General features: G+C 53.7%; 2 protein-coding genes across 4 annotated transcripts in view; both read left to right on the plus strand.

Annotated features, from left to right (window-relative positions):
* The first annotated feature begins 745 nt into the window (after positions 1-745).
* Positions 746-20600, plus strand: ST6GALNAC6 (ST6 N-acetylgalactosaminide alpha-2,6-sialyltransferase 6). Of its 2 annotated transcripts, XM_044439833.1 has the most exons (8): positions 746-1045; positions 1588-1949; positions 7119-7330; positions 14063-14251; positions 16774-16953; positions 17776-18173; positions 18882-18989; positions 19082-20600. In XM_044439833.1, the coding sequence occupies exons 4-8, from the start codon at positions 14237-14239 to the stop codon at positions 19269-19271; spliced, it is 891 nt and encodes a 296-aa protein (XP_044295768.1). In that variant the 5' UTR covers positions 746-1045; positions 1588-1949; positions 7119-7330; positions 14063-14236; the 3' UTR covers positions 19272-20600. The 2 variants fall into 2 exon arrangements, with proteins under 2 accessions (XP_044295768.1, XP_044295766.1); XM_044439831.1 differs by having other exon boundaries at positions 746-1949.
* A 2290-nt stretch (positions 20601-22890) lies between these two features.
* Positions 22891-27802, plus strand: part of AK1 (adenylate kinase 1) — a 31923-nt gene continuing 27011 nt past the window's right edge. For both annotated transcript variants that reach the window (XM_044440141.1, XM_044440140.1), the window contains exon 1: positions 22891-22962. In XM_044440141.1, the coding sequence (XP_044296076.1) occupies positions 22900-22962 (63 nt within the window). In that variant the 5' untranslated portion in view covers positions 22891-22899. The remainder of the gene's footprint in view (positions 22963-27802) is intronic.

Consider the following 27802-nt stretch of genomic DNA (forward strand, 5'->3'; position numbering starts at 1 on the left):
ACCCCCAATAGCTGGGAGCTATTGGGCTGTTTTTCTCTCTAAACATGCATAGGAATAAGCATCATTCAGTTTATACAGTTCAAATTAGGGGGAAAATTTGCCCCACCCAAGGGGCTTGTAGTTCCAGGACCTTTAAAACAGATATTCTGCCTACCTTATTGACCATTGCCAATTTCTCCAGATTTTGGAGGGCTATCCTGGCATATTATCATTTCTAACATCTATAATTTTGAGAGAGCCATCCCCGCAGGATTGGAGGCAGCATAGCTGTACACCAGTTGCTGGGGAACATGGGTGGGAAGGTTCCTTTGCATTCCTCTCCTGCTTGTGCACTTTGCTTTTGGACGTCTGGTCGGCCACTGCAGTAAACGGGATGTTGGGTTAGCATTTAATCAATTCACAGAATATTGATTTGATTTGATTTTCACTCCGTATCCCAGGAAGCTTAGAGACAACGAGAATGTTGAAAATGTAGTGAGAATGCTGTCTCTCTCCTCTTCTCACCAACAATTTGGTCCGCGAAATGGAGACACCGTGAAGACCATGAATGATTTGGGGATGGCCTCATATGCCCGGTTGCGGGTTCATAGCAGCCAATGGGGGGATATTTGCAGCCTTCTAGATTCTGCTGGGTTTGTAACTCCATCAACCTCCATCTTTGGCTATACCAGCAGGCATAAATAGGTGTCGGATGTCCGGCTGTGTCTCGTGAGCTTCTTCCCCAAACACCCAAAACGTGCATGAGCTCCTACTCCTACCAGCTCGTCTGCTGGTCCCAGGTAGGAGCAGTTAAATGCTTCCAAATGGAATCAGAGAGACTCGTGGGCATATTTCTGATCCAGAAGAACGCCAGGCCTGCCCTGGAATATGCTGAACTGGCCAGACTCCCCTCTTAGAGATTTAAGCACAGAGTGTGAGCACAGCAATATGGAAACACATTTTTCTTTGTTCTTGGGCCAGGAAGGAACAAAGAACTGCTTGAAAGTTCTTAAACCGGGATTTACTTGGAATTTGACTGAATGCTTCAGCTGACCAAACCAGGAAGGTCAGTCCAGTTCCAGACCTCTAAAGTCCTTTCCCCGCCTCCTTTCTCTGGAGATGGTCATTGTTTGCCTTAAAGAACATGTGTTTGCTTTAGAGCCACTAGCACGGACTATCTATGGAGGGTCGTGCCTGTGATATGCAGCTTTTCCTGGGGATGTTTTTGATTTCTGCAAGGATTTTTATTCTTGGCACTGCCCTGCATTAGTATGGACAGGGTGATTTTCTCCAAGGGGCCTCCGAGCCCAGAATACTGTCTCTCTGGAGTGGACTAGTTGCCACAAGACGAACAAGCATGCAGGCATCTTGCGTCCCTGTCTCCCAGCATGTGATTCTGGAGGAAAGGGAACTGGCATGGCACGGATTCCGTCGCTTCCTCCTCTGTGAATTTGTTTCATCCCCTCTGGAAACTCTCCAAGTTGCTCCCCAGACCTGTTACGCCTCAGCAAGGTGGCTGTGCCCTGGCCCATCTTCCCCTGCTCCCAAGTTGCTGCAACAACGCGAAAGAGCGAAACAGAAACCATTCCCTTTTCTCTTTCTCTGCAGCATCAAGATCACTTTTTATATTTAAGCTGAAATATCCCAACCGTCGTAACTGTTCCTTAAAGGTGAATTGCTCCAGGCCTCCGATTGGGGTAGGCCCCTGTGCTGGCTGGGGATGATGAGGCTTGTAGGCCGCGACACCTGCAGGGCCACAATCTGCCCACCCGTAGGAGCTGCTGAATTACAGGCCCGTCCCTGCTGCCTGGGGAAGCACGTTTAATATCTCACTGAAGGATTGCAGGAAAACGTTTCTTGCGGACGGAGCTGGTTGGCAGAAAGACTGCAGCAGTTTACGTGTAATCTGGGTCAAGTTAGGAGACGGAACAGCAGACAGAACAGCCGCAGTCAAGCCTGATTATTCCAGGGTAGGTAACCTGTAAATTTGTGCTCCGTGTTAAAAGACGGGGGGCGCGTCTTAATCCCCCCGCCTTACCCTCCGGTACCACAAATCTGTCGCCGCTCTTTCCTCTCGGCTTTGCCGGCGATTGTAAAGCATCAGTCGGTCCAGGCTGTGCAGGTGTGACCTGCAGCACGTGATGCAGCTGAATTAGCAGGGCCGCCAGCCTCGGGTTACACCTCCCGTTCCTGGGGAAGGAGCCTTCAGAACGTCCCCGCTGCCCATCACAGTTGTCGGACTACAGCTCCCAGCTGGCTGTGGCTGCTGGGAGTTGTAGTGCGGCACCTCTGGAGGGCGGTGCGTTGGAGAACGTCGTCCTGAATGCTGCAGCCGGCCGTGTATTTTAGGAATGCCTTCAACTGGCTCAAAATACCCCCTCGTGCCTTTCGTTGGATGTGGCCGGTGGGAGCCTTCGCTGGTCCAGATGGTTTGATGGGGGCTGACTGAATGGGTTTCTCCTAGCAGGGTAAGGAAATAATCCAGTGTTTTATTAGGACTGGGGGTGTGCTGTTCTGTTCTTTTCTGAGGCTTCCCCAGAGCGATCACTTCGATTGTTTGGGGTGTGTATGCCCCTCCTTTCCCCGAAGGCATCGTTTTTGGCTCTCCTTCACCATTGCCCGCTGCATCGGCGACCGTAGCAGGGACCTCCGCTGAAGAAAGGGGCTATCCAGGGAGTCTGGCAGCTGAGCAGGATTTGAACTCGGGGCTCAGAACGAAATTGCTGCTCTTACCCAGACTCCTCCGCTCTGTACCCTCTCGATGCTTGGGACTGCACATCCCATGGATAGCCCGCTAGCATGGCCAAGCATAAGAGAGGCTGTAGTCCGAAACATCCTGAGGGTGCTAGAATTGGGGAAGTCTGCTGTAACCACTAGGCCATGCTGGCTTCACAAAATGGTTGAGGGCCAGAACTGGGATTAAGGAAAACAAGACAAAGCACTGTAGTCAGAAGGGACTAGAACCCGGATCTCATCAGCCGTAACCCGACTCTGATGGCAATGCCAAGTCAATATAGCCAGCATGACCTTCTGTGTTGCTGACTTGACATGCCCACAATATCAAGTCTGAATACATTTACACCCACCTGCAGGTCAGAATCGGGACCCTGCACTCCCCACATACAAAAACCAAATTTCGCCCCTCCCACCGTGGGGAAAGGGCATGTCTGAAAGCGACGGCTCAAAATGGGGGTCTGCTTTGGGCCCCTGCAGGGTTTTCATGGAGAGTTTCTGCCCCTTCCGTTAATGGCAGAGACACAGAGACATCTGAGAGAAAGTGATGCAGGGTTGTCATGGCAACGGGATGTGGAGAGCAGAGAAGCCGTGCCGGGAAACCGAGTCAAGTGCCATCCTCGCTGCAGAAACCCGCATCATCTCCGCTTATCGATTTGCCGGCCGGGGGTGGGGGGAGGGGCGCCTCTGCCAAAAACAAGCCGCTTGCATATCATCAGTTCCGTATCAGTTAATCCAGATGAAGCACACAAGGAAAAACGAATGGGGAGGGAAGAGGAGGAAAAACCAACGGGTTCCACAGAGCTGGTGGAAAGGCGACCTTTGCTGTCTCAATGCAGCTTGCCCATGAGGAAATCTATGGGGCCCCAATCCAGGGAAGGCAGCACCCCCCCCCCCCGCCCCATTCTCTGGGCTGCCCTTAAAGGAACGCGTTTTGCACTATGGGAATTCTTTGCCAGAACCGGAGCTGCTCCAGCAGCCAGAACCACCACCGCGTGATTTGCAGGATCAGCCCCGGCCCCACTGGAGCACTCAGCCTCCTGAGGAGCCCCAGCTGGGGGCCCTGGGAGTGGGAGGGAGGCGTGCTGTAAGAGGCAGCTGCTGCCTCCAGAACTGCCCCGGGCAAGGCTGGGCCTGCTCTTTCCTGTGCTGCCTGTGTCTTGCCCGACCTTGGATGTCTCCTGCCCAGTTCTCTCTCAAGGTCATGAAATCATGGAATAGCAGAGTTGGAAGGGGCCACCATGTCCCCCCACCCCACTCAGAGGGCTGCCCAATTTCTTTCTGAATGTCTCCAATGTGGGAGAGCCCCGCCCACCTCCCCAGGCAGCTGGTTCCCCTGTCCTGTTGCTCTGATCGTGAGGAAGCTTTTCCTGATGTCCAGCCTGAATCTGGGTCGTTACAACTTGAACTGATTATTCCATGTCCTGCACTCTGGCATCAGCAAGAAGAGATCTTGGCCTTCCTCTCTGGGACAGCCTTTGAGGTACTTCTAGCAGGACATCATGTTCCCCCCCAGTCTCTCCTCACAGGGCAGTGTTTCCCAACCCTGGATCATTTTTCTTGCCCTCCGCCGGGCCCTTTCCTGCGTTCCAGGTGAGGTCTGGCTAATGAGGAGCAGGTGCTGCGTCTCTATTTGCATTCCCGTTCGGGAACCGTTCGCTCGTTCAGGGCCAAATCCTCGCCCTGCCGGGCTGAAAGCCCCCAGCTCCTGACCTTGAACCCAGGTCCATGTCTCAGCCTTGCTGCTCAGCCCAGCTTTGGGACCCGGGCTCTGCCTCACCCCCGGCTTGCTTGCCCTGGTCCTGGGGACTCCGTCTTGTCTCTGGCTGCCCAGCAACCGTCACGGCTTGTTCGTGACTCCTCTCCTTCTCCATCAGGGTAACAGGGCCGCATTGCAAGAACACCATCGGCCGTTTTGCAACAGTTCGCGACCCCCACGCCCTCCCCTCGAGCGGGGGGGCCTGGTGCGGTGCCCGCCTCGCAAAGCATCCAGCCGAAAGGCGGTGCCCGGCCAGAGCGCCAGCGAGGATTCGGGTGTTGCCCTGGGCACGGGGCATCTCTTTGCACCGGGGCCGCCCCCGGTTTTTTGCCAGAAGGGGGCACGCGAGGAGGAGGAGGAGGAGGAGAAGCGACGGCGCCCCCGGGCTGCTGTTTCTCGGAAGCAAGCAAGCGAGCATGCAGGCGAGGAAAACCGGGGTGTGCTAGGACCCAGGGGCCGGCCGGCCGGGGCCGGAGCTGCTCCCCGGCCGTGGGTCCCCGAGGCTGGCTGCTCCTGGTGGGCTGTGCGAGCGCAAGCTGGTCGCCCGCCTGGGCAGAGCCGCGGGCAGCGCGCCCGCTGCAACCGGAGCGCCGCCCGGCCGGCCCTGGCATCCCGGGGAGGTCTCCGGCGGGCGCCCGCAGCGAGCCCGCGCCCCCGCCTGGGGGGGCTGCCCGGCGGCCGGGTGAGTTGAGCGCGGCCCCCCGGACCCCGCTTTCCCTGGCTGGCGCGCTGCGGGGCGGGGACCCCGGCGTCCGGGCGGGGAGGGGGCTGCGCGCGTGTCTGCGCGGCTTGGTCTCTGCGGCGATTCCTCCCAGGAGGACGGCGGGGAGGGGGCGAGGGGGCGCCCTGGCGGGGGCCGCGTTTGGGGCGCCCGGAGACCACCAAGTGGCGGCGTTCCCAGCCCAGGGAGAGGAGGAGACGGGGCTCTGAGAGGGAGAAAGGGAGTCGCGCACAGTAATGCTGGGAAGGGGGTGGGGGTGGGAGGAGGAGGAGGAGGAGGAAGGGCTGGAGGGGGGAGGCCTGCTTTGTGAAGTTGCCGGCTTCGGGGGGGCGAGCTGGGCTGGCGGGGAAGCACCCGCCCAAGCACGCGTGCCAGAGGCGAGTTTCTGCAATGGCGACGCGCTGCCCAGCGCGCCTCCAGGAAGCCAGCCCACGGGCAAAGGGGGTCCTGGGGTTGTCTGGATGTGCCCCCCCATCCGCCCACGATCCCTGGTGTGTGTTGCGTGTCTGCACAGCGCGATCTCCCCCCCCCCCCCGCCTTTTCTCAGCCTCCTCGTGAGCATGGCGTCTTGGCCAAGGAGGGTGGGAAGGAAAAGGGATTTTTCCAAGCAGGGAGAGCCCTTTGCTCCAGTTTCGCTCCCGCGGGCGAATCGGCTCGTGGGAGGCGAACCGGCTTCCAGTTCGGTCCCAGCCAGCTGCTTTAGGATGCGTCGATTTCTGCAAGGCATACGTTCAAAGAAAATTCTGCAAAATATCCAGCATGAAAGAAGAATGAAATGCTGGCTATTGTAATAGAAGCGGGAGAGAGGCCTGCTGGGAACTCGTGCTTTTAGTAGGTGCCGGGAACACAGAGTGGGCGGGCAGCACCTGTCTGATTTCCAGTGGCAGGGAGTTCCAAAGGATGGGCTGGCATCGGGACAGGTCCGCCTTGGACTTGCCTCTTGCTCTGCCCCAGGGAGCAGTGGTGGCGAGGAGGAGGAGGAGTGGGAGCAGTGGGTGCTAAGGATGACCTCACTGAGGGAGCAGTGGGTGCCAAGGATGACCTCACTGAGGGACAGCAGCTTGTGCAGGCGCCCTCTGACACTTGGAGCCACAAATGTTCCAGAGAGTAGGGATTACACCATAGGAACGGCCCTCTTCTAAGGCATCGTTGTCCGGATTCTTGTGTACCACCAAGAGTGCAAAAGGGGACTGGTAGCATCCCGACCCCGAGCTGTTTAGGGCTTTGTCAAGAACACTCCTGCCTTAAAGCTGTCCCAGCAGTGCGTGGTGTTCCCACAGCGGCCACCCACCCACGGGAAGCCCACAGGCAGGCCAGGAGGACAACGGCACCTCCCACCTATGTTCCCCAGCAGCTGGTGAGCACCAGTGTACTGCCTCTAGCACTGGGAGTGGCAGAGAACCATGAGGACTAGCCTTCTCTTCTGTGGCTTTGCCCAGTCCCCTTTGACTGCTGCCCAAAAGGGTGGCCAGCACTCCTTCCAGTGGCAATATATGGCATCGTCTCGCCCTGCCCCGTGTGAAGAAGCACTTCCTCACATCTGCGGAGAATCCCTGGCCAGGTTGATTCCTGGCATAGCCCCAGTGGCTGGGCGAGCGAAGGCCAGTCGCCTCCCATGACTTACTCAGAAGGAGCGCTCCTAGAAGTGACCCCTTGGCTCGGTTCAGCAGGCCCCTCTGTGCATGCGCAGAGAGTCATTCTGAGTGTCTGTGCCTCCGGAAGATGCTCTGGCCCATCGGGGACTTTTTGCAAGGGAAGTCAGCGGCTTTGAAAGTGTGGAGGGAGGAAGCCAGTGGGCTCGAGGGTCACGATAATCCACTGGTAATCATTTGCCCCCCGACCCCGTGGTCTCGCTAGCGTGCTGTGTTCAGCCCACCTGTGCCTTCCGGACCACCCCGTGATTCATTCATCTGTTCTTCCTTTCAGGTCGGCATTTTCAAAAGCCCACTGACCTTTGTGCCGCAGATGCTGTTCTCCGTCCCGTAGGGGCGATCCGAGAAGAAGGCACGGGGACGCGAACCGGATCATGGGAAGATGGTCCAGCAGGCAGAGCTGGCACCGCCTCATGGTTCCCCATGGAGGGGAGGTTCTGCTGCCGCCACACTCCCTCCTCCACCCGCCTGAGGCATCCTGTGCCGGTAAGGAAGGAGACGCTTTCCCCACGGGTGTTTTCATGGGGCTCTCATCTTGGAAGAGGCTTAAGCCGGGTCTGTGCAGCAGGGTGAACAACCGTGGGGTTGCGTTCCCACTGCCCCGGCTTTCGAAGACCATGCCTGAGTCCTGCGGGAGGGAGGGCTCCACACACGTGGGGGAATCCCAAAGGTCTGCAGGTCAGTTTTTAAAAAATGGCAAGCCCTCGCATGCTCGATAGCCGTGCAACATGGTGGGCTAGCGTCCCCGCATCGCAGCTGCCCCGAATGCCAGGCCGCTAAGGGCAGTCTTGAAATTTGCACGCACACGATATGTGTAAGAAGGGGAGCGGGGTGAGGTCGGGGCTTGTGCAAAATTGCGTTTTGCACTGCACTGATGGATTGATTTGATGTGATTTATATCCCCGCCACCGCCGCTGTGCCGTTGCCCTTCGAGCTAGCAAAACATTCCAGGCATTCATTGTTATCTTCTCCCCATAAGTGGGAGGGACTTGCTCTCTTTGTTTGTTGAAGCAGCCCTTGGAAGCTAAGAATTGGCAGAAAAGAACGTCTTTGCAGGGGGGCAAAAGAACTGTTTTGCAGTCTCTGTTTGCCAGATCAGACCTTTTTTTATTGCAGATACTGAGGATAATGCAGGAGCTTTCTGCATGCTTTGTCCCTGGATTGGGCCCCCTCCACGATGGAGTCTTTTGCTCGTACCTTCTTGCTTCCTTTTCTGCAGCAAGCTGTAGACCAAAGTCGCTTTCATTTGTGCCGTTCCACGTTTTATTCTTTCTTTAAAAAAAACAAAACAGGGCTTGGTGGCTCAGTTTGGATCGGCACCATGTCTGTGGGGGATGGAGGAGATTTAATTCTTGACTTGGCCTTGATAGGAGGAGTTCCGACCCAACTGGGCAAGAGGGGAGGTTGTGGGGGGCTGACTTTCCTTCAACCCCAGCAGGGGTGTTCTTCCCCTTGGAAAATAAAATGAGGAGGCTGTCGTGAACCCAGAAGTGCTGGGGTGATGCCCCAAAAGCGGGTGGGGAGAGGCTCTTCTGGTTTGTAGGCCTGCTGAAGGCAAAATCAGAAGGTTAAAAAATCATTTGCTTGTAAAATAGATTCAAGAGGGCAGAGAAAATGTGGGGAGTTTATCTGCCTGGTCGGATTCTCCTGCAGTGGCAATTTGTTAAAGGCAACATGACTAGCCCAGGGCCAACAAGAAGTGCCGGATCTGGGTACGGATTTGGGTTCAAAAGAAGGCTTTTCGCGAATGGCTTTTGGAGAATCTCCTTTCCTGATCCATGCCTTGTTTCTCGGATCTTGGTTGGATTTTGCCTCAGCCAGTTTATCCTTCCGGGAAGCAGATGTTTCAGGGGGTGGAGGGGTGGCCACGTTCACTCTGGCAGCCTGTTGTAAACAGGCAAAGGTCCCTCGTAACATGACAGCCGTTCTGCAGGGCCTGCCCTGAAGGTGCAACGCACGAAACATCAGGTGTGGCGGTCCATGAATGGGGCTTTCTCTCCCGGTTCCTCCTGGTTTTGCTCATTCTCCTGCTCAAGCCTCCTTCCGCTGCGCTGGTCCCACGGTTCCTTTCTTGGCTGTCGAATGCACTGAGATGGTCGATCGGCGCCCATCTGTTTTTCCTCGCACAATTGCTCCCTGCAGATAGAAAGCTAGCCTATCAAGGCATGCATCCATGCCCAGTATAGGGCGTTCTCCTGGGTATGTTCGTTTCCCATATGGAATAACTTCCATTTTTAATTTTCTTTTGCACAGAGAAGGAAATTTGTAGACAAGCTTTGTGCATTAGCTCAGGCCAGGTACAATTTGCCTACCAGGTGAGAACTGGGAATCCTCTTTGAAGGAGGTCAGGAGACAGAGTACTCGGAGCAGGGCCTTCTCTGTGGTGGCACCCAGACTATGGAATGCGCTCCCTAGAGAGGTCTGCCTGGCGCCGTCATTATATGCTTTTCGGCGCCAGGTCAAGACCTTTTTATTTGACCAATATTTTAATGTTGATTTTAATTGTATATTTATTTAACTTGTTTTAACTGTGTTATTTTTATATTCAGTCATGGTATAGCCAATTTATTTTGTTTAGGACTTACAATATAATGTAATATAATATAATGTAATATAATGTAATGTAATATAATATAATGTAATAAGCCATCCAGAGACGACAGTAATGGACAGCTTATAAATGCCATAAATAATAAACTGCGTACAGGCTTTGGGACAGAGGTCCAACTCCCTAGGTATTCGGTCCAGTTCTGGCTGTGCCGGCAGTTCCTTTGTCTCTCCCTGCTGGGTCCTTTTGGACTCCTGCCCAAGGATGCCCGGACAGGGGTCTGCGGAAGGGACCTCATGCCTAGCCAGTAAGCCGGTGCAGGCCCTTGGGGTGGAAAAGGTGGCCCCCTCTTTTGTGGGGGGAGTCGGAAGTATTTCCAAGAGCCCTTAGTTAGATCCAGACGTGTTTGAGAGGCCTCCACAGCAACTCCTTGGCCGGGTGTCGAAGTTTGAAACGGCATTTGTGCACCTGAAATCTGTATGAAAACGCTGGGCTGTCGGACCCTTTGCCCACCACAAGTTCTAGCCTGGACTGACCTGCTTGTTCATCGCTTCCCTCGGCTCAGGCGGTCGAGCCCGAGCAGGTGAGCCCAGATAATGTTTCCATAGGGTGTTGCGCTGTATGGGAACAGCCAGGCCGCATGGGGAAAAAGGCCTGTTAAATGGATTTCATAGTTGACTGGGCCCACCTTTCCAGCACTGCATGGGCCCCTCGCCTTGTGCAAGCAGCTTCCCGTTTCCTGAGGGTAATAAGAGCAGTACTTTTCCCCTGAGCAAAACTCTCCAGGGCATATTTATCCTATCGGAACTTCTGAAATGGCTGAGCTCCCCTTCCATTGTTACAGGTGAGCTGGGCCAGTTGTCCTAAACGCAGAGGAGGGTGTCAGTGTCTTCTCCCTCCCCTCCGTAACCAAATCAAGAATACCCTGGCATTATGCAAAAAGCTTTGAAAATACTTCTCCTCAAGTTAAATAACCAAGACTACCGACAGAGTGGGGCGTTACCTCGTTCGTTGCAATAGACGGGGAGAGCATGCTCGATCGGACGCTCCCCAAAGTACAAACACACAAAACAGCTCCTTTTACCCCTCATTCCATCCGCCACAGCCCTCTCCTTTTCCCTCACTGAGTAAGGTGCTAGGAGGTTGCACTCTTTCCGTCCACATACTACATATCCCATCTCATCCCACTACATGCATCACATGTGCATTAGAATTAGCCCATTGTCTATTCAAGGTGTGTGAGTCTATTCACCAGCTTATTACGCCTGCGAGCTTATAACGACAAGTTCACCCCTCTCTGCCTTCACCTTGCCCCGCGACCCCTGTCTGGGAGGATGAGAAAGAAAGGAGCAGCCTTTCTTTCAAGCCGATTATCTTTTTCTCTCCTCCACATTCCTTCAGACGGGCTTCATGGCCGGTTGTTCACCTCTCTGTTCCTCCATCACCGAGTTCCTTCCTTCACTGGGGGTGGCACCCTTGCAAAAGCTCAAATGGAGACGCCCGTGGAAAGTCTCTAACAACAAGCATGAAAAGGGGAAGGCGGAATGCAATTTCCAAGCTGTAGTCTGAAGGAGAAGCTGGAAACCAGCCTCTTCTGTTGCCTCAGCTTGGGGGGGTGGCGGCGGCTGGTCCTAGTTCTGTTCAAGCCTTCATTCATATGTGCATTCTCCAGATAATTTGCCCAGAACTGATGATTCTGTTGAAGATTCCGGCTGCATCTCCCAAGCAGCCGGGGCAATTTTCACCGCGGGATGGCTGCAGGGTTTCCTCCGCGGGAGACGATTTCTCGGAGGGCTGCTTTGTGTGTGATGGCACGTCGGCAAGAGACTACACACAGCTCTGCCTGGCCGAGTTTATGGGCACGCTTTTCAGGAGTTGTTGGCATGCCGCCGCCGCGATTTTGGCTTGGTGCTGAATGTGCTCACTGTCTTCCTAGCTGCGCACAAGGGTCTGGCGCGGGGCTTGCGATGGTTGCGTTCACATGGGCCAGGGCCAAAGGAAATTTGGCCCGTCCAGCCAGCCAGACAGAGCTTTGGCAAGGATGCTACCAAATTAAGGTCACCGCTGCTTCACCCAGGAGGTCTGAGACCAGAGAAAACAATTTTCCAAGGAGGGAATTTAGCAAGGGAGATCCACTTTGAATATCATCTAGCAGATTTTGATTGAGATCAGCGAAAGACATTTTCGCTTCCGGATGGGAGAACCATTTCTCCCTGGTTCTGCCTCAGCTTTTGCTAATGAAATTGGAGATGGCTTTTGCCAGCTTTTGACTTTTGGCTAACATTTCAGTTGTTTTGGTGGCTACCAGTCCGAGTCATGAGGGCATGGTTTATTTCGGTTCAGTGTTTGTGTTTGAATTTTCTTGCTTGCGTTCCCCGTTTGTTTTAATTTCCCTGCATGTAGGCTTTATGTAGATTGATATTTACCTTGCAGTAACAATATAGGTTATATGCATTTAATACTTGAGTTCCCTTGCCACAAGCGTAAGCGAGAAATGATTTAGCGATGAATGTTTAGCTCTCCGGTTTTACTGTTATACTCAATCATCGTTTCATATGCTTTTGTTAGATTTTTGTTTTCTTTTTTGCAAAGCTTTTAATGTGTCTTTGGGGATCCATTGAATCAAAAAGTAAAACTACCTGGAAGGAAGGAAGGAATAAACCTGGATGATTTAAATTGCTCCGCTAGTGGAATGGAAAGTCAGAAGAAACCAACAGTGGGCTAGGTATTGGGTTCTGCAACCAGTCCCGAATTTGGGAGGCCCAGTGAAATATGGAATGTGGCCACTGTGGGTTCACAGAGGACTACAACATTGGTCTTCACTTTGGACCCTTCTCTGACACCGAAGTCACAAGGAACGCAAGTTCACCATCAATAGAAGGCCAGCCAGTGTTACGGCCTGCCTAGACTTTCCATCCAGTCCAAGACTTACGCCCTCGTCCTGCCCCGTCCTTTCTGCCTGATAGCTTCTCCTGTCCTCCTGTCTTAATTGCAGTATTTTTCCAATCATTCTGGAGGGCAAGGCGACTCTCTAATCAGGGCATTTAAAACATCATCCCAGTATCTGTGGCGTGACAGTTCAGAAGGGAAAACAGCCACCGCAGCCATCTTGCAAAGTAAGAGCTAAAGTTTTGCCTGGATCTTCGCGAGGTGGATCTTAATGGGCTGGCAGGGGGTCCTGAGAAACAGGATGTCCTCCAGGAACCAGCTGCTGGGAGCTTCTGAGCAGGAGTGGAAACATTCAGCCCTGCCCGCATGATCAGTTTTTAAAAAACGGTTGTGATGGGAAATGGTATTGACGGCACTAAGGGGTGCCCAAAGCTCTACTCTGTTTCCAGCTGAGAATCCCAAAGGAATGTTCATAGGATATATTCATTTTTGAGGGGGGGGAATGCAGTTCACAGGAGTGGGGTGTCTGGGGAGCAAATGGCCCTGGAGTGCCCCCCACTGACCCACCCACCCAAGGTGCCCATCCCTTCTCTTGGAGCTTGGAAACTTGGAAGCTTGGAAACAGATCCGTAGCTGTTTGGATATTCCACAGCGGCTTCACGTGTTGTGTGTGGCTACAGAATGTTAAAAACTCGGGCTCACCTGCACATCAAGCTGTTCCAGGGCTCTGGTTTTCCTAGGAAAACCCACTGTGGGTCCTGGCTCCCCCCCCCCCCCCCCCCCCCCCGTTCCGTGAGGCACTCTGCACATTCCCAGGATCTACGTCCGCGCCCCTCCCCCCCTCCATCGCGTCATCCCCGCGCCCTGGGTTTTCCTAGGAAAACCCACTGTGGGTCCTGGCTCCCCCCCCCACCCCCCCGCATTGTGTTCCGTGAGGCACTCTGCACATTCCCAGGATCTACGTCAGAGCCCTTCAGCGCTTCCAGCGCTTCACCCCGGCACAGTGTTAGCTCTCTTTGTGCGCTGCAAGAAACTCCTTTGGGGCTTCTGGCATGGGACGCCCCCGAGGAGGCTGGTAAGTCCAGACTGTGGACCTCTTCCTGGGAGCCCACGAGTCCCACTTAAACATGGCCAAGGGTGTGCGCGCGTTTGTTTATTTATTCCGTTTATCTGCCGCCCCACTCGCCGTAGGCTGTCTGGGCAGCTAACAGCTATGTGTCTGAGCTGCCTTCAAAATGAGGCTTCCACAGAGAAGCAGCAGCGCTTCCAACCATCTTAATTTTGGAACGTGGCACTAAACGCTGCAGCCAGTGCGAAGCCGAGGGAGCCCTTTGGAATAAACCTCAGCAGGATGATGGGACAACCTGGAGCAGCCGCTCCAGAACATACTGCTGGGCACCACAACCCCCACCTGAGACGAGGGCTGGTCCCACCGCTCTCCTTCCTTAAGGTGCGCAAAACTCGTTTTTTAAGCATCTCTTCTGGTCCTCTTGATAGCGCTCAGACCTTGTCCCCAAAAGCATAAACCCCAGGAGAGCAGCAGCAAGGAGACCACAAATATCGCCAGCTCCCGACTGTGGAAGAAAAAGGTTGTGCGAAGACTCCTCCACGAGGCCAGCAAAGAAAGCGTTGGGATCCTCACAAAGCAGCTGATAGTGTGTGTGTGAACGCAGCCGTTTTGCTTCCATTATGATTGACTGCCACTTTGGCATATATTAAGAAATGGGATGCTAATGCCATGCGTTCGGTTTCTCCCCCCTTGGATTTTCTGCTGTTCGCAGTTCTCTGGCTTCCGTCTGCCGATGCGAGTCCTGAGGCTCAGGATGAGGGATGAAGGACGGGAACCTTAAGCTAATTCGGGGGGCTCAGCCACACCGCGTCGAGACTCCTACCATTTTGACTTCCGTGCTTATGTTACGCCGATCAAGGCTCCAACCTAAACCCAGGACAGCGAAATGAAAAACAACAAGGTAAGAACCAGGGGAAGGTGAGCTCCTATTTCCTTCCCTGTCTCCATTCCTAATTCCAAGTTTTGTGGTGAGTGTATGGAAAAAGCGACTTCTTGGCCATAAGATTGCTCGGTTCCTTGGGTTACGCTGCAGCAACCAAACTTCAGGCGTGCCGAACTTATTTTACTATCCATTGATAGTAAATGATTTTTAAATGTTTAAAAGTTGAAATGATTTTTGTAAGAATTAAGCCTACGTCTTACATTAATGTTTGGTTTATTTTAAAAGTGTATGTATTCATACTGTACAGTGTACATGATTTTATGTTTCCTGCAATTAAGTTAGACATTATAAAATTTATCTTAAAATGTGTTCCATATTTTTAACCTTGGACTTCCTTTTTCTATAATAAATTTTTAAAATGTACAGTACATAACAAACATTTATAAAGTACTGGCCTGTACTGAGAGGTCAGAAAATAGGAATAAAAGCGGGTTTTGGTATAAAAAGGGTGTTTTTAATGGTATGGGTGGGGAAGGAAGTGAGCATTTATAGAACGCCGGCCTATCTGGCTTTTTGTTATCGGGCCTGCGCTTCTTCCTCATTAGGCCGGATATTTGGGCGCCTACTGTATTTTAGTTGCAAATCTTAGGTATGCTTATGAAGAAGTAAGCCCCTAATTCGAAGGAAGTGTTCATAGGCTTGCATTAAAAATAGGTTTTCTGATATTCAAACGTTAGAAAACTAATTTCCACTTGCATTAATTTCTTCTGCACCATGGGGAAGTTTTTCTAGCTGTCCTGTGAGCAGCCAGCAGAAAACAACGCACATTTTCCGAATGTTGTCTTGACCCTGTGCTTATTGCCTCTTTTGACACATAAGTCTGTGGACAAGAACATGTGTTTTAGTGAAAGGAGATTAAGGCTTGTTCATTTATTTTATTTCTATATCGCCCAACAGCCCAAGGCTCTCTGGGCAGTTAACAGTGATGAAAAATGGGAACAAATAAGAAAACAGAGAGCAACATACAACAATAACAGTAAAATAATCAATTCAGTAAAACAATAACAGCCAACCCAGAATAAACATAACACACCCACAGCAATTGGCAAACTGTCAATACCGAACTACAGCAATACAACAAAAGAGAAAATGCAAAATTAACACTAAGAGCAAAATTTTCAGCTATTAAAATACTGGGGACATAAAAAGGGTTTTATACGGCACCGAAAAGCATCGTGAGTAGGAGCCAGGTGTACCATGGCTTATGTCTTGTGGTTATTATGGTGTTTGTGGTTAACAAGCCATGGCTAGTTAAGGCGGCTGGGTTCAGACAATACGATAACCCACATTTCAGCTACAACCCATGCTCAGCCCTTGAATGTAGGTTGCTGTATTGTTGGGACCCAATGTTGTCCATTCTGGGCTGGATGGACTAATGGTTAGAGCCAGGCTCAAACAGCTTCCTGTGTTCCCAGATTTTTGCTAATGGCTGTCACAATTAAAAAAAAAAAAAAGGAAATGAGTGAAGGGAAGCCTGATTGTTCCTGAAAAGTTGTGCAATGATGAATTTGAGTAATGTGCTAAGACAAAAGACGTGGCTGATAGGAATTTCCCCTTGGTAGTGTATATAATGGATGAAACATTTCTGATGTTCCTGATTTTATGTGGAAGGCAAAAGGTCAGAAACATGAGCCGTCAGTGTGACCCAAGGCAGGCGCGGCATTCTTCAACCTTGTTGATATTGCTGAAGAAAAGACGGAGGAACCGGAAGGTGACCGGCTTCCATGAGAGTGGCTTTCCGCACAAACTAGGGAAAGACCCTAAACTCCCGAAAACATGGAGCAGCCGTGCTCATCCGCGACGGCAAAAGTGCCGGAACGCGAAGCAAAATCCACCTTTGGATTTGTGCATAAATGCAGGTTTTAAGAGGCGGCGGGTGCAGCCAAAAACTCATTGTACACGTGAACAGCAATACCAGAAGACATGGAGTTGGAAGGGCCTTGCCCAAGTCACCTTGCCGTTCATAGTTTTACCCTGATACGCACCCCGCAGGTACCCTCTTTCCATTCGATCTATTCCTGCGCTCTGGGGTGGCACAGAAGCTACCTTTGCCCAGCCAGGCTCTCTGCTCGGTCTTCTCTTCCCAGGCTAAACAAACCCCGGCCCTCGAACCCTCCCCCACAGGACTCGTTTTTGTGCGGGTCTGCATCGCCATCCCTCGGACCTGCTCCAGGTTGTCCGTATCCTCTCGAAAGCAGCAGGTCCCGAATTAGAGGAGGCCTGACAAAGCAGAACTCTGCATTCGTGGGACGCAGAAACCCGGCTCCGTTAGCGCAGCCTGAAACGGCATTTGCCGTTTTCGCAGCCGCGTCCCGTTGCCGGCTCACGCTCGGCTTGGAGCTGCTGAGCGCCCCAAGGCACACAATTCGGCGCCTCGCCAGCGAGTGGCTGCATGCACGCATCCAGGTTTTCTGCAAGCGTCGGGGGGGTGGGGGGGGGTCCGCTCTCTCTGACCTCTCGCTGTTTTTCCTGGCCTGCAGAGCCCACATGCTGTCGTCCTCGTGGTCTTGTTTGGTCTGGTGACGCTGCTGATTATCTACAACTCCAACAACCGGAACGAGGTCTTCCATTATACTACCTTCCGGGCGAAGCCCTACCTGCCTTCCAACCTCAAGAACTGGGGCGTGAAGAATGGGTACCTCCCGGTCTCTAAAAACAAGGTAGGAGAGGCTTCTGAACTTCTGCACCCATTTGCCCTGCGGAGGAAGCCGCGGAGATAATCTTGCAAACATACAAAAGGTAACACACCAGCCAAAACACAGAGGAAGCCCCTTCCCTGTGATGCGGGTAAGGCAAACATTGTGTTGCCACCCCTAATACACGCCCCAGAGAGGTCCGCCTGGGGCCAACGCTGCTTTCTTTTCGGCGCCAGGTGAAAAACTTTTAATATTCCCGTTATTTTAGTGTTTAATTGGTTTTAATGTGTGTTATACTGCACGCTGTGCTGTTTTAATTTCTGTTTTACTCGTTTGTTGTTAACCATCCCGAGATGCTATTTATTTTATTAAAAATTTTTTATTTATTAAAACATTTCTAGATGCTAGTAGAGGGACGGTTTATAAAAGCTTTAAATAATAAATAGATATTAGCCCCATTGCCACAGGCAACCAGGAATTGCGTGAAGGTGAGTGAGCGAACTGACCAGGGAGAAGGGAAGGAGCGTGGTAGGATAGGAGACCGCGATTTAACAGGGAGAACTGTAGGCTGTTTGGGTGGGGGAACCGTGTGTATTAAAGGCTTCCCCGTGGAGAGACGGACAAAACATTTCCCCGCATGTAGAAAGGAAAGGGCTGTACAAATGCTAGTTTCCTAAGTGTGAGAAAGCTTTGTTTTGTTTCCTGAGCACAAGGGGAGGGTGAGCAATGGATTCCCCCACCCGCAGTCTGAAATGCAGTCGTGTCGGAAGGACTGTACTACTTGATTTTTCTGGCCAGGTGCATCCGAGATGCTTGATCTGGCTTCTCAAACTCTTCCGTTCCCAGACTTTGGACCGCCACTGCCACCAATGTGCGATTATCACCAGTTCCAGCCACCTTCTCGGGAGCAAACTGGGGGCCGCCATCGACCGGACGGAGTGCACGATCCGCATGAACGACGCACCCACCACAGGCTATGCAGCGGACGTGGGGAACAAGACGACCTTCCGGGTGGTGGCGCACTCGAGCATCTTCCGGGTGCTGAAGAGACCTCAGGAGTTCGTCAACAAGACTCGGGAGGCCGTCCTCATCTTCTGGGGGCCCCCGGTGAGGATGCAGAAGGTCTTGATCAAAGTCATCCAGCGGGTCAGCTTGTCCTATCCCAACATGTCGGCCTTCGTGGTTTCCCCCAGCCGCATGAAGCAGTTTGATGACCTGTTCAAAATGGAGACAGGGAAGGACAGGTAAGCATCCCTCTTACTTCTTGGGGAGAAGACAGGGACGTTGGCTGCACAGGTGCACATCCGGCGGTTGGGACTCCATCTCAGTTTGAAAACTGCCGCTGAAACCTTTCATTTCCCCACTAATTTATTGTCTGGTTGGATCCAACAGGGGGTTTCTCTTGAGTTGCCGGATGCTGAGCTTGTTTTTATTTCTGTTGTTTGTTCTTTAGTGTAAGCCGAGACGTAAGAGGTGGACGGGGGAGTAGAAGTTTTAAATAAATAAATAAGCTTCCCCCTGGACAGGTGTGGATCACTGGGCTGTTTCCTGGAGTGCTGCCCCCTGCAGGGCACAGCTGGGAAGTACCAAAAGGGTCGCGTTTAGTTAAAAGAGCCTTTAGAGGTTAAAAATTAGGCTTCCTGGCACTTGCAGACATCAGACGTACCTTGTCCAGGGGGTTTTCTTCTCTGCCTCTCCTTCAAAGAACCATAGTAGCCATCGTGATCCTGTAAGAAGCTCACGAAATTAATTAGCCAGGCCTGTCTCTAAACATTTAGGGCTTGCTCACACCCCGGTTTTCACGTTACATGAGATATGTTGCTTCTGTCGTTCTGTGTCTGGAGCATTTTACGCTGCCCTGGAGTCTCTCAGGATGATGGGTGGTCCATGCCAGCTTCTCCATTGCACTGACCTCCCCGGCCTTGTTCCCCTGTCTCCTGCCCCCGCTGCAGGGTGTCTTCCCGCTCATGGCTGAGCACGGGCTGGTTCACCATGGTGATCGCGGTCGAGCTGTGTGACAAGGTCCACGTTTACGGGATGGTCCCCCCAAACTACTGCACGTAAGTCTCCCCTGTGCCGCCTCTTCCCGGGGGGCTCCGTGGAGGGGTCTTGCCCCGGTCTGTCTCACCGGATGCCCTTCCGTCCCCCACAGCAAGAACCCTCCGCCCCGCAGGATGCCCTACCACTACTACGAGCCGAAGAGCCCGGACGAGTGTGCCACGTACATTCACAATGAGCGGAGCCGCAAGGGCAACCACCACCGCTTCATCACGGAGAAGCGGGTCTTCCGCAAGTGGGCGGGCCTGTACAACATCACCTTCTCCCACCCGGACTGGGACTAGGCCCGAGCGCGGAGGCTGCGGGACGGGGACAGTGTGCCGAGGCGGGTTCGCCCCCTCGCCGCGCTGGCGCCTCGCCTGAGCTTCCGGGGCCATTTGTACATTTCACACAAGGCCGAGCTGGGCGAAGGGCATGGTGGGGTCTCCAGGGCCTTCCACCACGGAGGGCCTCGGCTCCCAGCACCCGTGCGCTCTCGGCCTCGGACTGCCGGAAGGCCGACCGCTCCCCTTCGGAGGCTCGCTGGCACCAGCTGCTGAAAAGGCCTCGGCTGGGCATCCGCCCCACCTCTGCCCCACGCGAAGGACCTGGGCATGCAAGAGCCCCCTTGCGGATCGACCCGTCCAAATGGGAGCAGCTCGTTCATGAGAACCCACAAGTGGGAAAAGCACACGCGGTGCCCCCCCCCTCCCCTGGGCCCCAGACACACTGGCACCGCCGGCCCTCCTCCCCATGTCAATGGATCCCACCTCCCATCAGCCACAGCCACTGCCCCTACAGGCGCGGAACACTGGGAGTTACAGTCCAATGGTCTCCGGAGGGCTGCAGGGTGTTCAGTCCCATTTGTAAGACAGTAAAAAGGTCACAGTTTGCTCGGTACGATGGCCTGTTTCTCTTCTCGCCGGTGGGCTCCTTGCTGCTCGGCATCAGACACGCCCCCTGCCCCCGGCAACCCCGATGCGGCCGGATCCTTCCTGTACTGGAAAGCCAGTGCACCCCTCTCCCATCCTGTAGGAAAGCCCCACTTCGAAAGTGATGTTCTTTCAGCTGCACACTCCCCCACGGATGGTTATGGGTCCCCCCCACCCATAACCCCCCCAGTGCAACACCAGCCTCTGAGCAAAATAAGGAACCTCAACATGCAAAAGCAGCACAGTTTCTGCCCCGAGAGTCCAAATTCCGTGGTTAACACGGAGAGTGGAAATCGCTCCAAAATGTGGCCAACGGACACTTCATTCTGATCCTCCGCCTTTGGGACGCAGAAAACCCATGTGCCACTCCTGCACCGAGCCCAGAACGTTCTTAATCTCACAATCTGGTTACCTGTGGTTGCAAAACTGGATTTAAAGGAATAATTCCAATACGCCACTGCCTTCCAAGACAATCTCACTAAGCGTTCAGCCCTACTTCCGATTGTGGCACTCGTGGCTTCGAAGCCCACGGTGAACAGTTCTGCATCTTGTTTCTCGTGTCTTCTCTTCTGAACTATTTAATCCAGAACAATTACTGCCATGGGGCAGTTCTTTGGTTGGGTTTGCAGCATCTCATCGATTAATCTGTTTGAGTAATCCCGTTTTTAAAAAAACTTTTAATAAACGTTGAATTGACTAAAAGGGGCGTGAGATTTAATTGGTCAGCAAAGGTTTTAACATAGAGAAGGTTTTCTTTCTGAAGCAGAAGAATCAAAGGTCTCTCTGATCCAGCGTTTGGTTCTCGCCGTGACCAGGCAGAAATTTCCGTGGAGGAGAAGTGCTTTTCCTGTTTTATGTTCCTGCCACCATTTGAGGATGCTTGGGGAAGAATCGTCTTTGGAGGGTGATACCCATGGGGTTTAGGATGGTAAGCCTTTGGCCCCCCTGGCGCAGTCCTGTTTAAATTTCACCCACCCACAAAAAGAGTGGCAATTCTGGGAAATGTTTGTCATGCCGAGGCACAAAAGAGCTGGAGGAAGGGGCATCGGGTCCTCGGTGAGGCAAACCCAAAGCGGGGGAACGCTTCGTGTCCTGAATCCTCCCAAGCAGGGCCTGTCCGTCCCCAGTGCCGACCCTTCTGTCCTCAGCCAGCAATGGGCGGCCTTTACCTTTTGGGAAAACAGTCCATCTGCCCTGATCTAGAGATATTCTGGGATACTGGAATTGGGTTTTAGGCAAATTATGCCTCCCTGCACAGACCTGAAGAATGTTGTTGTTATGAGCCATCCAGGTGTGTCCGACTTAAATGAAATCCCATGGATAGGCTGTCTCGTCCAGGACAGCCCTGCTTGGTTCCTGTAATTCCAGAATTCCTTGATGGAGTCCATGCATCCTACTCTGCGCTTAAGCCTACTCTAAGTAGGCTTAGAGGACGGTCTGGAGCACATAAGCAGGACTGAGGCTGGCCTGAGCTCGGAGGGGGGACCCCCTGGAACCACATGTGGCCACTTGGGGTTCCGAAATGGCGGAAAAGGGGGTATGAAAATGGGTAAGCACAAGCGTGTTTTGATGGCTGGCTATTCAACGCCAACTTAAAGCTGAATTTTAGGGTTCGTCGACCCAGAAAATGTTCCTAGGTTTGCACACTGTTGGCTTCTGTGCACGTGTTGCTGGTTTGATTGAGAGCTGGGCCACAAAGAGGCCCAGAAGGAAAGGTTTTTGTGTGTTGCTGTGTCTTGCTATGTCTCTTATACTCTGGCATCGTTTGGGGTCAGACGATCTGACCCAAATTTGCTTGTGTTTGGTAGCAAGGTAAAATATCCTTTACTAGGCAAAGGGCCTGCACACACTTTACTGGGGAACCAGTGGAATTCAGTGGGACGACTTTGGAGTAGGGATACACAGGGCAGAGCAGTGTGTTCCTCTTGTTCTGTTCTTTTTGTCCTGAAAAGACAGCAGTACATTTTCTGCTGCACCAAACTTTTAGATCTCTCTCTCTCCTCTCCCTAGTATCTGATGCTCTGGTTGATATTTGGACAATAGGTGACTTTGTGCCAATGTTCTTTTGCTACAAACCTTTTGTCAGACCATGAAAGGGACTCGTCTTGGCTGAGGAGAAAGGCAGTTTGCCCAGTCTCAGAGGCAGTTGTTTTGCATGTTCCTGAGTCGTGACAACAAGAATGATTTCTAGCACTCTGTTTATTTTTGAAAATAAAGCAGGCAATGATCATAGCTCGGTTGCAAAGTACAGGCCAGGTGTGCAGGAGGTGCTGGGCATGGAACCTGTGAAGAGGAGCAGGTGTCTGTAATGGGGAAGAACTACCTGACTGTGGACAGATGGTCTGCTGATCAACTGCTTCCTGCAGTCCAGGGCTGAGCTCCAGGCTCACCGTGAGTCTCTCTTTGGACCAGGATCATAAGCCAGCGAGAATGGGAAATTGGCACCAGCTGAGGCAAAGTGTGCTTCCCACTTTACATGCTCTTGGCTTTGGAAATGAGAGGTAAGCCCCAGCTAGAGGCGGTTTTGAAAATAAACCCCGTTGGAGGGGTGCACCGGTTGAGTTTCCTCTTCCATCCCGCCAGCCTTCGGCCAGTTCTCCTCCCAGGGGCGCAGGGTGGGCCCCGTCCTCCGGGCCACCCCTCCTAGCCACCGCATTCAAGGCTCGGGGCTTGCTTTTCGGCGCTGCCAGCGCAGTAACGTGAAGGCCATCCCACCCTCCCAATGCAAGGCAAACAGGCCCGCTGGAGAACGCACAGCGGCGGAGCAACGGCCTGGGACGGGGGCCCCTGGGGGAGCTCTGGACCTGGCGGGCTGGCGCCCCCCCCCCCCCGCCGAGCAGCCTCCCGGCCGGAGCCCCCGCGCGCGTCGCGGCGCGCCTGCCCGTGCGCCCCCCCTCTGCCCTCCCCTCCCCGCCCCGGGGGGCGGAGGAGCGGCTGCCCGGCGCGGCGGAGGAAGGCGAGAGGCGGCTGCCCGCGCCGTCGAGGCGCTTGCCGGCCCGCCATGAGCGCTCCGCCCGACGCCCGCGACTACGTCTCCGGCCGGGGGATCCCGCGGCTGTTCGAGGTGAGCGGCGTCCGGGCGCACGGGGGCCCCGCACCCGCACCCACCCCCGCCGGGGCGCCCTTCTCCCGGGGCGCACGGCGCGGGCGCCGCGTCCCGGCCGGCCCCTGCGTTGCCCCTCGGCGTGGGGCGGAGGAGGCTGGGAGGGACAACGCCCTGCCCCCTCCCGCTCCCCCGTCCGGGCTTGCTAACCGGAGACGACAACGTGCTCCTGGGGAAGTGCAGAGTGCTCTCCTCCTCTTAAGGGTGGGCAGCGGGGGCCCCTTGCAGTGAGTCAAGACAAACGCGCTCGAATTGGCGGCGGGGGGTGGTGAAGCCGGATCCAAGGGGCAGCCTTTCCTTAATTCCTGCTTACTGTTTGGCGGAGGCTGGAGCAGGAGCGATGCAATGTGAGCCTAAAGAAGGCAGCGCCGGTGTTTCTGAGCATGTGCTGAGTGCTAAGATTTAGTGGCTGTGGCTGGGAACCCAAAACTTCCAGGGGTGAGGGCATCCTGTAGAAGGGACCCAGTTCAGCATCTGCAGGTAGGACTCAGAAAGGGCCCCGCTTGGAGCCCTGCTGCCAGGCAGAGTCCAGAACATCAGGCTGGATGGTGAGGCATCTGACCTGGTGGGAAGCAGTGTCTCATCTGCAGCTCTGGCTGAAACCAGAGGTTGGGGAGACGCTCTCGGCCCGTGTTCTGCCTCGTGTGCCCTGGCAAAGGAGAGAGCGGGGTGTGGTCAGCGTTTGGCGTGCAGAAGGTCCCCGTGTGCGTCCTGGCATTTCCACTTACGAAAAGATCCTGGTGGCAGAGGGTGGGGGAGAGCCGAGGCTTTCGGGGTGAGCTGCTTGGGGGCCCGGCGGCTGCCCGCGGGGGCCCAAGGTCCCTTCTGCACCCCATGGGCCGTGAGGCTCCCCACCCTGGCAAGTGACAGCATCCTTGGAGCGGAGAATATGGAGGAGGAGGAGTTTTGCTCCCTGTCCCACAACACTTGAACCCCAGAGGGTCGTCCCACAAAGCTGGTGGGTTAGGACAGATCGAAGGGAGTCCATAAGTGGAACCGTGGGATTTGTGGCCACGGGAGCAGGTGAGGGCCGCCAGTCTGGGTGGCTTTAAAGGGGGATTGGCCCAATTCACGAGGGAGGAGGCGCTCCGTGGCTCCTAGCCTTGCTTGCCGTGGGCTACCTCCTCCACCAGAGGCGGCCGGCTTGCATGCACCTGTGCCGGGGAGCTTGGACAGGTGGAGGTCCTGCACGCATCCTGCTTCATGGATCCTGTGGGCAGCGGGTCGGCTGGGCTGGGTGGACCTTGGGGGCAGGTGTGGCAGCACTGGTCTTGCATGCTTATGTTCTCAGTGCCGCCTCCTCTGGGCTACAAGCCTGTAGGGGTGTGTGGGACTACGACCCCATCACTTCCAGGCCAGGAATGATGGGAGTTGTGGTCCAGCCCTTCTGGAGCCATCGCCACCTCCCGGGGCAGCCTGCAAGGTTGGTGACTTGATTGGAATAATCTCAGGCAGGTTTGAGGGATGGAAAATATGACCTGCCTCTCTTGCCGAGCACGGGCGGACTTACCTAGCCGTGGCTGCAGCCAGCAGCAACATTGTGGGGGCTATGCCCCCCATTTAAATTCCCCACAGCGCCCCAAAGCAGTGTTGCATGGGGCATTTTGGAAGAGAACAGCAAAGCGCTGGAGGCGGCAGGGAAACTGAAGGCGCAGACCAGCCACAGAACGGGGCCCCACCTCTCCTGCCAGGTGTAATTGTGCAGTGTTGTCTAACGACACAAGGCGTGGTTGCAGTGTCATGGTTGCGGCCCAACAGAGCTCCGTCTCCATGGCCAAGCCCTTTGGTGGCTGGGCCTGGCTTTGTAAAGGGTTTTAAGAAATGCAGCCGGGATGCTGCTCTTTTTCCTGCCCTTCTGCGGAGGCTGACGTCCCCCAGTCTGGTGCAAGGGCTGGGCCCCTCCTGGGTCCCCTTAGAAAGTCAGTTTGTGCCTGGAAATTTCAGGCAGAGGGTTAGTGGCAGACGCTCATGGAAGCTACCGAGTTTCAGGCTTTTGAGTTCATGCGTGGATTGTACATGGACCCCACTTCCCAGCAGATTTTGGGAATTTGGGATCCATAGGGGGAACTGCAACAAACTTTGGCAATGCAGAACATTCCTGTCCACTCTGCCAGCCAGCCAGCCGGGCCCTTCCCAACCACACTCCATTCCATTCTTCCTCCTATTTGCTCTTCTGCCTTTTCCCGTCAGTCACGGAGTCGGAATTTCCCCAGCTGCCACTCATAAGGTCCTCCCCCCAAGCGATTTTTCTTACTTCCACAAATGGACGGGTGCTGTCTCAGCTCCCATTTCCTATGGTGTGTTTAAAACTGCACTGCCAAAATGGAAGCTCTGCCCTGAATTGCGTGTCAGTACAATGACACAACGTAATACAGCTGCACCTGACATAGGCCTGAAGAGCCATGAAGTGCCTCAGTGCAGAAGGCAGACTTTACTAGGGCAGGATGCCAGGCAGATCTTAGGGGGCAGGTGGTTCCGCAATGGGGGGCTGCCCCCGAGAAGGCCCTGCTCCTCTGGGCCTCCAGCTCAGCCTCCCTTGCAGCTGCCACTTGGGAGAAGGCTTCCCACCTCCAGCTTGGCGTTCGGCGCCATATGAGCTCGCCTTCGGGAGCAGTCACGCCCATGAGCTGGGTCACCACCCCGTTCCAGAGATCAACCGGGGATTCCACAACGCCCTGCCGTATCAACCAAAAAACCCTCTTGACCCATTCGCCTGCAGGGATGGACCCTCTTAATGGATCCCCCAGCCTCGGAGAGGGGAAAAGCCGCACTTAGTCTAAATCTCAGCAGGCAGTGATCTGGCCAGGACAGAGAGGCCGATTCCACGCCTCTCACCTTTGGGTCACCATCCCTGGGCCCAACTGAAAAAGACGGAGCTGGCGCACGCCCTGCTTCAGGTGTTGGCCCAGGGCAAGTTGGATTAGTTGCCCTGGGTACAGGAGGCATGGCTTTTGTAGCTTGGATGTGGGAAATAGAGGGGTGAGTTTCTGGGGGTCTCCTTCAGCCATGAGCATTGAGGGCGCAGCGGGGCCACGCCAGAGGGAAGCGGGCGTTAAGCCGTCCTCGGTGGAGGTATTCTCATTTGCAATCGGTTGAAGAAGACTCTGATCAGGGCCGCGTCGGCTTTGCATTCACCCTCACAAACTCCTCAAATCACAGGGGACATGCAGCACAAAGACCTAATTCTAGGCATGTTTTGACAGAAAAAGGCCTATTCCCAGCACTGCGGTTTGTGCCCTCAGCCAGCTAAATCCATGCCGATGGATCAAAGTGGTAATCCCTGATTAACACAGACAGTTTTCTTTATCTTTGTTTATTTTATGTAACACTTTTATATACTGTTGCAAGAGCCTCATGGCTCTCTGGACAGTTTGCACAATAAAGCCTTAACAAACATAAAACCACATAAATAAAACAGTTAAAACATCAGTACAATAAGTCGCCAGGGCGACTTATTTTATATTGTTAATTTGTTTTATATTTTTAATGTATTATATTTTAATTTATGTTGTGAGCCGCCCCGAGGCTTCGGCGAATGGGGCGGCATAGAAATGTTTTAAATAAATAAAAATGCAAATAAATAATAAAGCGAAATAGCATCCCCATCACAGCAGGGGCAGCAGGAATAATTAACATAAGAGACTGGAAAAATCTTAACAATCACAATTAAAAGGACCACCTTTACTAATTGAAATAGCAATAGAATTATGTTCAGCCTGAAACAATCAATTGTTAAAACACTCTGCAAAACTTCTTTCGTTTTGCACACTCAAATTTCACTTCCGTCCGAACTGCCTCGTGATGGCGCTCCCAGGGGAGTTAAATGAGTCTTATTATTATTTTCTACAAAATTAAGGGGAGTTAAGAGCTTCCTGCCAGATTTAGGCGATATCTGATTTGTGGCCAAGTCAGACTTTGCCTCGGAGACCATCCTCCTTGGCCAGCCAGAGTTGGTTTTGGCAGCACAAGAGGCAGGAGGCCAAGCAGGAACGTCTTTGCCCCAAATAATGTAGGCAGCCAGCACAGGGCTTTTCCTCCTCAGCGGAGAACTCCTGGGTCCTGCCTCTCCCACCCTTTTTAAAAACACGCCTGGATCGTCACCTTTGCCCTGCTGAGGAAGCCATCCCTGGAAATGCAATCACACCGCCCGCTGGCACCCGATCCTTTGGCTCAGGGCAGTGTTTCTCCTGGGAAGGGTCCAGGCACCACTTCTGGGGCCCCGAGCAGTGGGTTCAGTGTCTCCGCGCACTGTCTTTCCTGTCGGAAGCCAAGTGGGGAGGCAGAAGCACCCAGGGCTGGGTGGAAGGCCTGGAACAGCCCTGCGTTCGCTGAAGCAACGGCTGCAGAAAGATCTGTGCAGCTGTCAGGTGGAGGTGGCTCCCACCTGGCTGAGGCCATGCCCACCTATGGGTCCCTGGAGGAGAAGTCTGTCTGCTGCATCAGAGGGGCTGCCCCACAGCGAAGGAAGAGGGAAAACGCAGAGCATCTCTTGACCCGCGAGTCTCTCCTGGCTTCCAGAGGTATGGACCACAATGCTCTCTTCTTAAGTGCTTGCCTGCTTGCTAGGGAAGTCTCCCTCTAGTGGCTGAAGGTGCTCATGCCACCACACAGATGCAGTAAGATTAGTAAAAATTAATTAATTCCAAGAGGTCTTGGCACTAGGGCACCGATAAGCAACCGAACAGATGCGTGTCCTCTTTTGTTGTTGTTGTTGTGACGTGCCGGCAAGTCTGCCCTATGACTGATTGTTTGTTTGTTTATTATATTTATATCCCACCTTTTCCTTCCAAAAACTCAAGGT

The sequence above is a fragment of the Varanus komodoensis genome, unplaced genomic scaffold, assembly GCF_004798865.1.
Source record: "Varanus komodoensis strain SLA01 unplaced genomic scaffold, ASM479886v1 scaffold36, whole genome shotgun sequence".
In the NCBI taxonomy this organism is placed as follows: Eukaryota; Metazoa; Chordata; class Lepidosauria; order Squamata; family Varanidae; genus Varanus; species Varanus komodoensis.

What these genes read in the sequence shown, in the direction of transcription:
- ST6GALNAC6 (XM_044439831.1), top strand. An exon ending in TCCCGGTCTCTAAAAACAAG is followed by an intron (nt 16,954 to 17,775) that starts GTAGGAGAGGCT and finishes TTCCGTTCCCAG; the next exon opens with ACTTTGGACCGCCACTGCCA. An exon ending in ATGGAGACAGGGAAGGACAG is followed by an intron (nt 18,174 to 18,881) that starts GTAAGCATCCCT and finishes CCCCCGCTGCAG; the next exon opens with GGTGTCTTCCCGCTCATGGC.